Source organism: Aptenodytes patagonicus, chromosome 2 (assembly GCF_965638725.1).
Source record: "Aptenodytes patagonicus chromosome 2, bAptPat1.pri.cur, whole genome shotgun sequence".
NCBI lineage: Eukaryota > Metazoa > Chordata > Aves > Sphenisciformes > Spheniscidae > Aptenodytes > Aptenodytes patagonicus.
Genome location: NC_134950.1, coordinates 116,198,451 through 116,213,514, shown reverse-complemented (window position 1 = coordinate 116,213,514; position 15,064 = coordinate 116,198,451). Strand labels below are relative to the sequence as shown.

General features: G+C 44.7%; 1 protein-coding gene across 4 annotated transcripts in view; it reads left to right on the top strand.

Moving 5' to 3' along the window:
* PDE1C (phosphodiesterase 1C) overlaps positions 1-15,064 on the top strand; it is a 336,098-nt gene that overhangs the window by 245,242 nt on the left and 75,792 nt on the right. For all 4 annotated transcript variants that reach the window (XM_076330826.1, XM_076330828.1, XM_076330827.1 and 1 more), the window contains 2 exons: positions 8,398-8,514; positions 10,441-10,581. In XM_076330826.1, coding sequence (XP_076186941.1) covers positions 8,398-8,514; positions 10,441-10,581 — 258 coding nt within the window. The remainder of the gene's footprint in view (positions 1-8,397; positions 8,515-10,440; positions 10,582-15,064) is intronic.

The following is a 15,064-nucleotide window of genomic DNA, read 5'->3' as shown; positions in this document are numbered from 1 at the left end:
GTTGGTTTGTACCTGTTTGTTTATTGTTAATAATCCTTCATTAGTAGCATTACCCAAAATTTATGGTCGTCCGTATATCAACTCGTATGGGCTATGTTGTCTACTCCGTGGTTGGATTCTAATTCTTAAGAAGGCTAAAGGCAAAGCCTGTGTCCAATTCATCAAGGTTTCTTGACATAGTTTGCTTAAGAGTCTTGAGGGTATAATTCATTCTTTCTACTTTACCACCAGATTGAGGCCGGTAAGGGGTATGTAAATCCCAACTAATACCTAACAATCTGCTTATTTCAGTAATTATCTTGGCTACAAAATGTGGACCTCTATCTGTTGACATCCCTAAAGGTACTCCAAAACTTGGAATTATTTCTTTCAACAATATTTTCACTACAACTCTTGCCTTATTGGTGCGACATGGAAAGGCCTCGGGCCAACCTGCATATGTATCCACGAGGACCAGCAAATACATTAGCCCTCCTTTTCTTGGCAATTTGGTAAAATCTATTTGCCAATATTCCCCAGGCGTCTGTCCCTCAATGGTTTTTCCAAATTGAATTTTATTCTGTGTTTTTGGATTGTTTCTACAACATATTTCACATCTTTGTGTGACTGATCTAATAGTTTCCACCATGTTCCTGCTAATAACCGACTTCTGCAAATGTTTTAGCAAATTTTCAGTTCCCCAGTGCACAGCGTTGTGTTCTTCCTTCACTAAATTTTTCATGAGGGAATGAGGTATTACTACTAGACCTGTAGGGGTAACTGCCCATCCATTTTCCTGTCTTTCTGCTTGTAAAGTCTCAATTAATTTTAAATCTTGCTTATCATAAATAGGGTTTTTCTGGAGGAAGATTCTCTTCTCTGGCACTATAGCTAACATTTCCTCCTCTATGCCTTTTCCTGCAGCCCACTTTGCAGCTAAATCAGCCAGTTTATTTCCTCGCTCCTGAGTGGTTCATCCCGATTGATGAGCTTTACAATGCATAATGGCAAAAGCAGCAGGAGCTTTTATACTTTCTAGCAAATTCAAAATTTCTTCCTTATGTTTCACCTCTGCCCCTTGTGCGGACAATAGCCCCCTTTCTTTCCAGATCGCTCCATGCGCATGCACTACTCCGAAAGCATATTTCGAGTCAGTCCAAATATTTACGCGCTTGTCTTTACTTAACTGCAAAGCCCGAGTGAGGGCAATCAGTTCAGCCCTTTGGGCCGATGTTTTAATGGGCAATGCTTGTGCCTTTACCACCGTCCCGACAGTGGTAACTGCATATCCTGATACCCGCTTTCCTCCATAAGGCTACTGCTGTCCGTGTATAGCTCCCAGTCTGGATTCTGCAAGGGAGCATCCTTCAAGTCGGGCCTGCTTGAATAGACTTCTTCAATGGTCTGCAGGCAGTCATGTTCAGGTTTGCCTTCTTCTTGTCGAGCTGAGAGGAACATGGCAGGATAAATTACGGCAGTAGTCTTTAAGGTCACGTCATCTGGTTCTATTAGTACCACTTGATATTTTAGCATTTTACTAGGAGACAGCAAATGTCCATCCTTCTGGTCCAACACTGTAGTCACCATGTGTGGAACATAAACAGTTATCTTTTGTCCCATGGTAAGCTTCCGAGCCTCTTGTATTAACAGTACTGTTGCAGCCACTGCTCTTAAACATCCGGGTCATCCCTGGCTTACTGGATCCAATTGTTTGGAAAAATATGCCACTGCTCGTTTATATTCTCCCAAGCATTGGGTTAAAATGCTGAGGGCTACTGCTTGTCTTCATACGTGAACAGTTCAAAAGGCTTTTCTAAATTAGGCAGCCCTAAAGCTGGGGCTTTCATCAAGGCCCTTTTAAGTTGAATGTATGCATTCTGACTTTCATTTGTCCGTTGCAAGGGACCTTTTGATGATTTCAGTAACTCATACAAGGGTTTTACCATCAGTCCCTAATTAGCAATCCACAAACGACACCGTCCCACCATTCCTAAAAAGGTTCTCAGTTCATAGACGTTTCGAGGTTCTGGAAGTTGGCAAATAGTTTCTTTTCTTTCATTGCTTAACTGTCTTTGTCCTCTCAGAATTTCAAAGCCTAAATATGTTACAGTTTCTTGTGCAATTTGAGCCTTCCCTTTCGACACTCAAAAACCACTAAGTCCAAGGAAATTTAATAAACTGATCGTCAGTTCCAAGCATTCTTCCCGGGAGTTCCCAGCTAACAGTATATCGTCAACATACTGTAGCATTACTCCATTTTTATTGTCTTGTCTCCATAATTCTAATTCTCTTGCTAGCTGATTTCTGAAGATCGTTGGATTATTTTTAAATCCTTGCGGTAATACTGTCCAAGTGTACTGAGTCCTTCTTCCCATCTCAGGGTTTTCCCACTCGAAGGTGAACAATTCCTGACTTCCAGAATCAAGTGGGATGCAGAAAAAGGCATCTTTTAAATCTAAGACTGTAAACCATCCCTGATCTTCAGTGAGAGCAGTTAATAGTGTGTACGGGTTTGCTACCACTGGGTGTATATCCTAGACAATTTGATTCACTGCCCTCAGGTCCTGGACTAACCTGTAAGATTTCCTGTCAGCTTTCTTAACAGGTAGAATCGGAGTATTATACTTAGATTCACATTCTCTTAATAACCATATTCCAAAAACTTCTGTATAATAGGTACCAACCCAAGTTTAGCTTCTAACTTTAAGGGATACTGTTTCAGTCTTACCAGTGCTGATCCTGGTATAAGGTCTATCCTTACGGGTTCAGCCCTCTTTGATTTTCCGGGTATTTCTCCTGCGCAGACAATAGGAATCACTACATCCTCAACTTCAGCCGGGATTTTTCTTTCCACCTGCTCAATTTCCTGCAATAATAATATTGAGGCTTGGACAAATTTAGATTCAGGCATTGACACTTCTACTTCTCCATTTTTGAACTTTATTTCAGCTTCTAATTTTTCTAATAAATCTCGTCCTATTAAAGGTTTTGGTGCACCTGGTAGATAGAAAAACTGATGCGTTACCCATTGTTTTCCAATTTTAAATTTTAAAGGTTTAAAGAAGGGTCGTGTCTCCGACTTTCCTGTCGCACTAATAATTCTCACAGTATCATATCCTAACTCATGTTTCTTCGTGTTCAAAACCGAATAGGTGGCCTCTGTATTGACCAAACATTCTATTTCAGTTTCATTTTTCCCCAGCTTAATTTTAACCAGGGGCTCTGCTGGGGAAGATTCCTCCGGTTTCCTTCAATCTTCCATTTCTATGTTTAATATAGAGGTTTCAGACTTTCTATTTTTTTCGTAACAACGGACATTCTTGTTTCCAATGTCCCTCCTTCCTACAATACGCACATTGAGTTTTTCCTGATGGGGGTCTGGAGTATCCCCTACTGCGACCTTCCTGATGTCGATCCCCCCCAGATCCATCTCTTCTTTGGCCTCCTCGTGAACCACGAGCTCCTTCCAATGCTGCGATAAGCCTAGCGTTCCCTTTTTCTTTTTGCTGGTCTCTGTTTCTATATATTACCCAAACCCGGTCTAAAAGCTTTCCCAAATCTCTAGCATCTGCCCCTTGTAATTTCTGCAATTTCCTGCAAATGTCATCTGCGGATTGTCCAATAAATAAAGTGGTCAATTGATTCTTTCCTTCCTCTGATTCAGGATCCAGAGTTGTGTACTTCCGAGCAGCTTCTTTCAATCTATTTAAGAAATCGGTGGGAGGCTCCTTTCTATGCTGCTTAATCTCGTATAATTTTGACCAATTTATCGCTTTTGGTATAGCATTTCTTATACCAAACAGAACCCACCTCTGATATTGTGTTAATAATAATTTCTGCCCATTATCATTAGGGTCCCAGCCAGGATCCACCGAGGGAAAATGATGCTCCAACTGTCCTTGTAATGTCCCTGCCATTATTTGGGCTTCAACCTGAGTCCTTGTGTCTTACAAATCATCTCCCTCTCTGTACTATCAAACAATACTTGCATGATAACTTCGATATCTTTCCAATCTGGATCTTGAGTTTTTATCATTTCAAAGGCAGTAGCCACTTGATCAGAATCATCCCTATAACTACCGGCAGCTATTTTCCAATTGTTTAAATCTGTAATCGAAAAAGACACTTTCACTACAACCGGACCATCATGCCCTACTGCTTGTCTCAACGGAGCTTGCAACGCGGTTCCCTGTTGGTTACGAGTTCTCCTTGCTACCGGCGTGGCCCCTGCAGTGTCTCTCTCGAACTCATCGTCCAGTCCACCCTCTGCCTCGAAGGGTTCGAGTCCATGATCCTGAGGTCTTTGCCTCAACCCTGGAGCCACTAACATCTCTAAATTCTCTTCCTGCTCATTCTGGGCCAACTTCAAACATCTCTGTGCAATATTACATGCTGAACAACACCTATTTAACACTTTCCCTTTTTCTGTCTCTTGCTTATCCTTTTCCAATGCCAATACCAGAGGATCAGTTGGGGCCAAATTGATTCCACACTTCTTTTGCCACTCAGGATGCTGCCTTAATGTAAAGAACATATCAGCATACAATACCTCATCCCATTTTCCTTCTCTCCTTAGAAACAGCATTAGTTGTAACAGAGTATTATAATTCAAAGTACCATTCCTTGGCCACTTTTCTCCATCTTCTAGTTTATATAGTAGCCACCATTACTCTCTAAGACTCAATTTGGAGTTTTAGAAAGCAGGCATTCTTTATTGCGGCGCCAGGCACGCAGGGGATCGCTCCACCTAGTGTGCGCACCGAGCTGCTCAACTATAGGAGTTACGTACAATTAGAATATGCATATTCATTAGATTTCCGAGAAATGATTAACTTTTGCTTACACAAACTAGCTTATTTCAGCATAGCTTCCTTATCTATTGTACTCCAAGATACAAAGTTTCAAGGTCGTCTTTTGCCTACTGAATGTTTAGCTCATCTATTCACAGGGTACTTCTACTGAAGGTCTAGCTTATCTACAGAGCACATCAACCGTGGCTACATTACTCCAATAGAGAGAACCATATCAGTGTTCTTTTATACTCGGTATCATGGAAGTTAATTTTTCAGCCTTTTCTGATGCCCGTGCTGTCATGGCAATATTTTCTGGGCTAGCTAATATACAGGTAATGAACACAGAACCTGTAGTCACTTAGAATGTCTGCAGTATAGACTTCTGCTTGTCTGTGGCTACAAAAATGTCAGGCCTTCCAGTAACGTTGAACAGAATAACATCTATCCCTGAATCTGCCTGTTGGCTTATAAAACAAATCAAGTCTCTGAGGTTAAGAACAGACAGCAGGGCAGGAAACTGAGCATTTAGGAAGAACTGGTGTTTCACTTCATCTCTAGGTTCCCCAGGCAGTGGAGCAATGGCCAAGTAATAAGGACACAGGACTGAGAAGTAAGACACCTTGGTTCTATTTGCAGTTACACCACAGTGGGTATATGTAGCATTAGAGCAGCTTATGACACTTACACACCCTGTAGCTGAGGCTACAGGGCCGGTGACCTGGACACATGTGTAGCACAGAAAGTCTCCCATCCCTCGCTTCTCCTGCTCTCCTTAGGGAAGAGAAACATTTTTTCTCCTCCATCACAAGACATCCATGAAATTCTACCTCCCTTTAGATCTCTCCCCAATATAGGGGTCACTTCTATGTTAAATTTTTTTTTAAGGTCATAAAATCCACTGATTTTAAAGTGTAACTGGTGTTGCTGCAAGCCTCTAAGCCATCTGTGGCACTTTCATGCTTCTGTTAAGAGGATTTTTCCTCTAGTTATTCAGGGGAAAATGCTGCTGTCATTATTGTCAATAGCAAAACTTCTGTTGACTTGACAAGAGCAAGGATTTCTCCCTCAGTAAAATCTAAATAGCTCTACTGTGAAACTTACCATCTATGTGGTTAAACATTCTTTCGTGCAAAAGAACAATTCTGATGTACTATTCTGCAATTTCACAATTTGGTAAATTTTATCTGCTGCAAGAGCACAACACTAACTACAGGAAAAATATATAAAGGAACAAACCCCTTTTATTTCAACAAGATAAGATTGCCTTACAGTGAATTAAATTTCAGCATAGTTGAGACATTATTTTCAATGTAATTGAAATGTAATTTTCAAAAGTAAATTATTATATACATGCAAGTGTTAAATTAATTTGCTTCATTGAGATAAGTGATTATAAAATAAAAACACTCAAAAAACAGGAAAATACTTCAAATCGACTGAGCGGATGCTTTGGGCATTATTTTTCTTGCCCATCCTCTAAGTTTGTTCAAGGGCTTCAAAACATGTTTTCTTGATGCAACTTTTTCCTCTCTTGGTTGTTCTTCCTCTCCAAAGCCTACTGAAAGTGCTGAAAAGCTGCAATTTATGATTGCTTTTCTGTGACTTGGGCCACAAACCATCTCTGGAGAAGCTTGACCCTGCCTTTAATGTGTGGGCTCCATGCAGCTTGTAAAATCAACTGCTTGGCAAGCAAGTGATTTACTGGGATAGGTGAAAGCTGAGCTGAATCTTAAGTGTCCTTGATAGTCACTCACTAATTAGCCTCTCTGTGGACTGTACTTCCACAAGAGGCATACTCAGCTCTGTGTAATCAACAGTATGCAAGTAGCAAGGTTATCAGGATCAGCCCATGCTGGAGAGGGCCGGTACCAAAATACGTTGGTCTCGTTCAGAACGTAAGAAGTCCTGTAGCTATGCTGATGTATGTGTGACCGACCACAAGGCGGTTAAAGGTCACTGTCCTTTGCATTTGACTTGAAGTCAGGTCCTTACCTGGAACATGACTGTGACAACAAACAACAAAGGTGGACTGGGCTTTAAGAGCTCAGTAGATAATTGTAATTTAGCATTTTTAGTATTGCTAAAAAAGATGGCAGATTTTTAGATGGACTCTAGTCCTTAACAGTACTCAACATTATGTCTAGCCAACCCACATTTCTTGCACTGAGAGCAGCTGTGCACATGCATGTGTGAAATGCAGTCATCTTTCTTTCTTGGTGAAAGTGCCACAAGGAAATGGGAGGTAACCTGCAACAGCTTGAAAGTGGAGGGAAACTTCAGTGTACAGATATCAATCTTTAATATGTGGTTTAAAGAGAGTCATTTGGATAAATCCCTGTGGGAAGTACATCAAAGTTCTCAGCAGGCAAGAAAGATTGAGAGCTTGTCCTCAATGCATGCAGCTGTGTGGTTGATCTGTGTATCATTCTTCTAGCTGTAACTCCTTCTGCACCTTTCCTCTTAGTTGCTAGGAGGAGGAAGGAAAGATTCATAGGGTTTCAGGAACATCCAGTTCTGAGATCAAGGAGCTTTATCTTGCTAGATAATGAGTGCTGTTAGCTCCCACGGCCTTCCCTAAGAGTTGAGATTTGAACTCAACCTTCTGCAAGAAGGTTTAAACCTTATACTTTAGCTTTATGAGCTGGGAAGTGAACTTTCCCTTCTCAATCTCTTGACTGAGCACCCTGCAGCATTAATATATCATTTGCAGCTGACTGGAACTTTCCTAACTGGAATTAGATATTTACTCTTCTGTTATAAAGGTGTTTTTTTATGTCATTGTTAGCACTTAATGTAACATTACTGTTTGTTCTGCTCTGTAGTTTTCTGAAAGCTGTAGTGGACTCACTTATCTTTAAAAAAAAAAAAAAGGAAAATTAGGGTCATGCTGTCTTTGAGCAGTTTAAGCTGCAATAATCACAATTCAGGATTAATATTAAAATCAGAAGGAACTAAGTTGCTCTTTGGTCTAGCAAGATAGTTCTTCTAGTTAGTTGTTATTTTTTTGGTTGATTGAACAGTAAATGGTAAAAATATGACCACAGGTGCCTGTATTTTTTTTACTGCAAAAAACATATCACCTTATTCTGTTTTAAGCATGAATGAAGTATTGGAGTGCTTTGCTCACAATACAAAGTCATAAGAACTCTATACGGACAGCAAAATCCAGAGGCTTTAATGTCGTTAAAAAGCATATCTTCATTATTCCTGTTTCCTTCAAAGTTAATATTGTTTTTCATAGACATAGCATGTGGGTAGGGGACAGAGAAGGGTAAAATCAGCCACAATAGGGCCATCCTAATGTTTCAGGTACTAAAGCAAACCAGGATTCTTATGTTTTTGGATTCAGCCTTTGCTGATTAAATTCTGGTGTGGAGAATTGCCATGTTTAGAATAACAAACAGCATACGTGTTCGTAATGGAAGCTTCTTAAACACGAGTCATACAATACTGATGAGTAAATTAGACTCTGCATTGGTTAAATGGAATTGAAGAAGTTAAAAAAAAAGCTATACACTTACATTGCCACTCTAATTCTCCATTTGTAGATGCAAAGTGATAGAAACTGAACTATCATTGTAAAAGGGATGACCATATTAACTGCCTTTTCTCCCCACTCTTGCAGAATGTAGACAAGTGGTCCTTTGATGTATTTGCACTAAATGATGCCAGTGGAGATCATGCACTGAAATTCATTTTCTATGAACTTCTCACACGCTATGATCTGATCAACCGTTTCAAGGTCAGTAGTTAGAAGATGGGTCTCTTCCTCCATCTTGGATTTTGTTCAACTTCCCTCTCATCCTGCTTTGTTCCATTAAAAATGCAATTTTAGTGCTATTTGAAGGCTTCATGGACACTGCACTTTCCCCAGTAAGCAAGACCAAATGTTATTTAAGTAGTACTTTTAATTGCAATGGGACACCATGAAGTAGGTGGGGTTCCAAACAGGCTTCCCCATGAAATCCATGGGAAATATTACATTTGATCCTGTGGGAGCAATGGTGTCATTCTCCTGAGATTCATAGGACTCTCATGCGTGCAGGCAAAAAATGAGAGCTTGAATTCAAATTCAAATTTGTCAAAAGAAGCGTGGCCAGCAGGTCGAGGGAGGGGATTCTGCCCCTCTACTCCACTCTGGTGAGACCCAACCTGGAGTACTGCATCCAGCTCTGGAGTCCTCAGCACAAGAAAGACATGGACCTGTTGGAGCAGGTCCAGAGGAGGGCCATGAGAATGATCAGAGGGATGAAACACCTCTCCTATGAGGAAAGGCTGAGAGAGTTGGGGTTGTTCAGCCTGGAGAAGAGAAGGCTCTGGGGAAACCTTTCAGTACTTAAAGGGGGCTTATAAGAAAGATGGCGGCAAATTTTTTAGTAAGGCTTGTTGCAATAGGACAAGGAGTAATGGTTTTAAACTAAAGGGGGGTAGATTTAGACTACATATAAGGAAGAAATTTTTTACGCTGCGGGTGGTGAAACACTGGAACAGGTTTCCCAGAGAGGTGGTGGATGCCCCATCCCTGGAAACATTCAAGGTCAGGTTGGATGGGGCTCTGAGCAATGTGATTTAGTTGAAGATGTCCCTGCTCATTGCAGGGGGGTTGGACTAGATGACCTTTAGAGGTCCCTTCCAACCCAAACTATTCTATGATTCTATGATTGTTACAGAGGTTTGCAGATACAAATGCGGCATATCTTTTCCTCCAGCTTTGAACAGACTTAAATTTGGATGGCAGATTGCTCTCAGATCTTGACCATTCTCCCCACCCAAATACTCTGCTGTCCCTTCCTCCATTGACACTTCCACTCCCTGGGGGTTCCCACTCACTTTGGCTGGAAAGGGTTTGCAAATCTCTGGCCCTATAGTTCAGGAACCGCCCGTACCTAATGAAGAATGTTTGAAGGAGGTAACTGGTCAGAACTGCATCCTCCCCTGATACATACCCAAAAGGAGAACAACAGTGCTCCTCTAACTATGGAAATATGAGCGTTTAGGGTATTTGTTGTTTGAGTAGATGAAACTGGAGAGCCCATGTTGCCACTTGCATATGTTGCAGCTGACACCACCTGCGTAGTCTCCTCTCTAGAAATCCCCTGAACTGCATTTTGTTGAGTGTGCACAGTTCTACTCTTGGAGTCAGAAAAGCATGGCAAGCCCATAGGATGGGCAGGCTCGATTTCACCGTGAAAAGCCAGAGGTCTGATAGATGATACTCCTTTTAGTAGAGTATCTCAGACTTGCTATATGGTGTGTTTCATTAGAAAATCTTGAATGTGAATAGTAAAGCAGAAATATATTCCAGTGGGTTGTGAGGGGAAGAGAGACATGCTTGTGGCCTAATTAGAAATATTTCTCCAGGGGCAATCAGTAGCTCTCTGTTACTTTTCATACTCCATGTGTCTTCCAGATGGAATTTTGTAGTATACTTACTTGTGTGTGTTTATGTGCGGGAATGATTCATCCATAATGTAATTAGGAATGGGAAAACCAGTCTGAGGAAGTAACCTGGATTCACTCTCTCTCTTGAGTGCCTGTTTCAGATGTTTTAGCGTGTTATTTGTGAAGTACAAACTGCTCTTTGGGACCTCTTATCAAAATGCTCCCCTCCAAAGGCTAGCCATTAAAGGTGATTATTTTGTTTGTAATTCTGTGCTGCTTTCATCAGATCCCCATTTCTGCCCTGGTGTCCTTTGTGGAAGCTCTGGAGGTTGGCTACAGTAAACACAAAAATCCTTATCACAACCTAATGCATGCCGCAGATGTGACACAGACGGTCCATTACCTCCTTTTCAAGACAGGCGTAGCGGTAAGTACAGGAGATGGCATCCTGAATACATAATGAGATTACAACAGTTTTGGTTTATTAAGGAGATTATGATTATCCACAGCAGAACCCGTTTGCACTGTAGACAAACTTCATTTGATATGGCTGTACTAATGAAAGTAGGGATTTAGGATTATTTAGAAATAGGAGGTAAGTGAAGATATGGATAAATCTTTTAACAGTGATCTAAAAGAGGATGAATGAGAAACCCAAGCTCGGTTTTTCACTCTGCCACAGATGTCCCAGGTGATTCTGCCAACTCACTTTTGTTGGAATTCATTTCAGCTAACGTGAAGAAGCAAATTGTCTAAGCTTTCTTCTTACTTAAGGGAGCAAGGCAGTACCTCCAAAGGACAATTCATTCCACTTAGCTGAGGATGACAAGAGCCGTGCTCTGGATGGAGATGCTGATCTCCATCCAGTCTCTGCAGCAAAGCCAGCTGAACTGGCTTACATAGAAACCTACAGAGAGCTGAAGTCTGACAATAGTGACAGGAATGGCTAGAAGGCTTAAACAAAAATACTTAGCACACAATATGTTCCCGCAGTGGTTGTCAAGACAAACAACAGAGATATGTTTGAAGACGGACTAGAGAAATTGAAGGCAGACAGATTCCAGAGCGATGATCAGCCATTGCAGTTTGGGTTCAGCTGGCGGCTCAGAAAGTTGCTGGCCCAGTCAGTGGGGAGAACAAATGGCAGGGAAGGCTCAACGTGTACGGGATGCGTATGTATCTCATTCTCTTCCTCCTCTTCCTCCTGGTTACTGCCACAGACAGAAAAGGGAACGAAATTACTTGTAGTCTGATCCCGTGTGGCAGCTCTTTTCCACCTGTTGTTTGCTTCACCTTTTCCCAGCGTCTCATTTGCCCTCAGCCCTTGCATTGGCAGAAGCGTAGAGGCAAAGGTGCCCGTGAAAGGGAGGTTCATCTGTTCAACATTTTGCCCTGTTCTCTCTTGTTACACCGTGGCCATTCACTGGTTGCTGTCTTTGTGGCTGGTACTTGAATAGCTGCAGTTCTACTATATTGTGCTTCATTTCACTGAGGTCCCTTTGCTGACAACTGTGCAGAAGCAGGCAAGGTAAGCAGTTCCAGGTGGAGGGAGTCTTTGCGGTGCAGAGGACAGGCGTGAACCCAGATCAGCAGAGGTTGAGGCTCTTCCTGCAGCTCCTGCCTTCTTGAGCACTCCCCGATCATTGCAAGCTCCGTAACTGGGAACTGTTGAAGAAAAGGATGGGGGAAGCCCACGGTTGCATGTGACTCGGCCCAGCCAAATCCCAGCACTGTTTCCGATGCCATGAGTACCTTAGATGGGCTGTACGAAATCACCATAAAAGTTGGCAGTCAGCATCACTCGTGGCAATACTTGTGTCTCCCACTGTGTGTTGATGACGCCTTGTTCTGCGCAGCTCGGTGAGAAACCTGAAGAAATGCTGCCGCCAGCGTGTGGTGTGTGATGGAGCACAGGACAGAGAGGTGCAAGCTAACAAGGTGTAGCGCAGCTCCTGCTATGTCTTTTAGGCCAGTTTCAACAGCTGTAGAGCTGCTTATGCTCGGGAACAACCTTTTGTGGACATGGTCTGCCTTTCTGCAGTCCCTTAATTGCCACAGCAATGTTGCTTTCAATGGTGAGGCCAGACCTGGAGGCTCTTCCCTGAGGAGTAGCATGCTCCAGTGCCTCCTGTAAACACGCCCCGTGTCTCCTGTGTTGAATGTAGCGTGCAGCTGTGAATTGCAATGTTTACTAAAGACACATCTGGAAGGAGTCGGGCCCCGTCTGTCTCAAGCCCTGATCCAGACTGCCCGATTGTGATTGAAGTTGTGTCAGTGGCTCCTGATTGTGTCTGAAGCAAATAGGAGTTAGGTCAGATTTGCAATACAGATTTTGCATACAGATGCCTACTCAAAACCTCCTGTGAGATCCTAAATTGGTCACTGCTGCTTTTAGGGCCATTAGTTAATGAAAATGCACGGAAGGCTCTAGTCAGTAAGTGTGTTGGGTAACGCGAATTGCATTATAATGGTGAGCAAATGGATCCCCTTTTTCTCCTCAAACCGTTGAAGAAGGGCAGCTTCCACTTGGGGCTACTCTGCTCCGGAGAGTGACTGGATGGAAACAGCTGCCCAAGTGCAGCAGCCCTCCTGCCTGTGTGTGTGTTCCGAACGGCCTTTTTCCACCTTGCTGCTTCTCGGTCTGTTGGCAATTTAGCTGCAACTCATCTGTGAATGAATGAGTGCTATTTCATTCTAGCCCATGTTGCCACGGTGCTGAATGGGGTTTCATATGCTGTCTCTGAGCACAATAAAGCTAGGCAAGTGTTAGAAAGGAGAGAACTGGACGGACATGAAAATACATGAGTAAGCGATGCAATAGTTTGGATTTTTTTTCTCTAAGAGGGAGAGAGATGATGTAGCAGATAAAAAGAAAGGAAGAACCCAGAATGAACCCCCCTAAACCAAACCAAACCAAGCCAAGCCAAGCCAAGCCAAACCAAACCAAGCCAAGCCAAGCCAAGCCAAGCCAAGCCAAGCCAAGTCAAACCAAACCAAAAAGCCCCAATGTTTTTACTTATGTACAGAGCAAACTTGATACGAAGCCCTTGCGGTGCACCAAGACTGTCAGTTTAGGGTGTTCCCTGTTTTGCAGCAACCTGTGCTGGATGCCTGCCAGTCCGCTCCATGGCCCCACGTGGGAGCAAACCAACTAGTGCTGTTGATTAGAAACCAAGGTGTAAACAGATAGTTGACACCATGGCCCGCTGCCTACTGGCTGTGGGGTTAAAGACCTTAAAGCCAGAGGAGCTCAGGAGCTCACAGAGGTATTTTTTTCTGTAGAAGCAGTTTTCACAGCAAAGCTCGACTTCCATGTTTCATTCCTACCATTAAGATGAAGCTTTTTTCTCACACGTCTCATGAACTTCTTCCATGCACATGCCGCTTCCGTGCACACTGGCAAAGAACACTCGCATTTGCATGCTCTCATACTTCTTCTTGGGTCAGTAAGACTCAGGAAGCAGGTAGGAGAGATGAGCCCGTGGCTTGTAGAGCTAGCTGAGGACAGCCACCCCCCACTGGCTTTGTCATCCTCAGACTGAAAAAATGCCACCTCCAGGCCCCAATAACCTTGGTGGCCCTCCAGGGGAGTCCAAGAGGCTCTGTCGGTCTCCAGCGGTGTCTGGCGGTCTCTGTTGGTCTCCAGCGGTTTCCGGCGGTCTCGGATGGTCTTCGGCAGTCTCTGATGGTGTCCAGCAGTCTCGAGCAGGCCCAAGGGACTCCTCCTGGTGCTGTGGTGCTGCCGGCCAGAAGACGGCCGCCCCTCTCCTCGCCTCTTCCCCAGGGCTGAGAGCAGAGGAGATGCCCCCCTTCATGAGGGGCGGGGGTGGGGGGTGGGAAAGCAGGGCTCATCTGTGCCTTGACAGCCGGTGATCTCCCTGATGAGCCTGCCAGATGTCGGTGTGGATGGTCCACTTATGGCTAGGGTCGGCTATGGGGGTGGTGCTGCTTGTTGGGAGCTGGCTGCTTGGAGGGTCCCCGAGAACCCCTGGCGGTTCTGTGGTGCTTTGGGCACCATGGTGTTGGAGGCACCCTGGCCATGGTGGTGCAGTGCCCCGTCAGCCCTGCGGGAGGTGGATCCACCTCCATGGGCTTGTCCTCCCCTGCAGGTGGATCCACCTCCACGGACTCATCGCCATTCTGATGAGTCGACCTGAGGCAGGTCGACCTCCATGGGCTCGACTCACATGCCATGGACGTTGCTCCTCCCGTCAGCCCGCTTCCGTGGTTTGGGATGTGGAGGCATCCTCAGTGGTTCCAAGAACCTCTTCTCGCTCGTCCCACTGCCCGTGGGCACTCGCCTCGCTTCGCCGGGTCCTCCTCTACCAAGCACGCTTGGTGCCAGAATCTCTAGCTGCTCGGCGAGCCGTGGGCCAGCCACAGGGGTGCCTGCTTCTGTAACGGAAGGCTGGTGACGTCACCAACGGAAGTCGCTGTGGCTCGGACGGCGGCCCATGAGGCCATGAAGGCCCCATTCCGGGGGGCCATTTTGCTTGCCAGAGAGAAAGACTGCCCCTCGGGCACTGGGACTGCCCTCAGCTGCCCTTGTGTGCCCTGGGCTCCAGCCCCCTCCTCGTGCCAGGCCTGGGGTCCCCTCAGCAGGACAGTGGCCACAGCGTCCCAGGGGGGTCGGGGAGTCTCCATGACCCTCCAGCCGCTCGGCTCCCTGCAAGTGGCATTGTCCCCGCACCCAACAGTAGCGGAGAGGGGCAGAGGGGAGGAGAGGGGCTGGCGTCCCCCGGGCTGCTGCGCAGGGGCAACGGGAGGAGTCCATTGTAGGGCCACAGAGGTCCTTGGGGCCTGGAGGTGGGGTTTTCAGTCAGAGGACGGGAAGGCCCATGGGGGATTGCTGTCCCCGGCTAGTTCTTGCCTCAGCTACCGAACGGGTGGTTGAAGGTGAAGGCAGACCC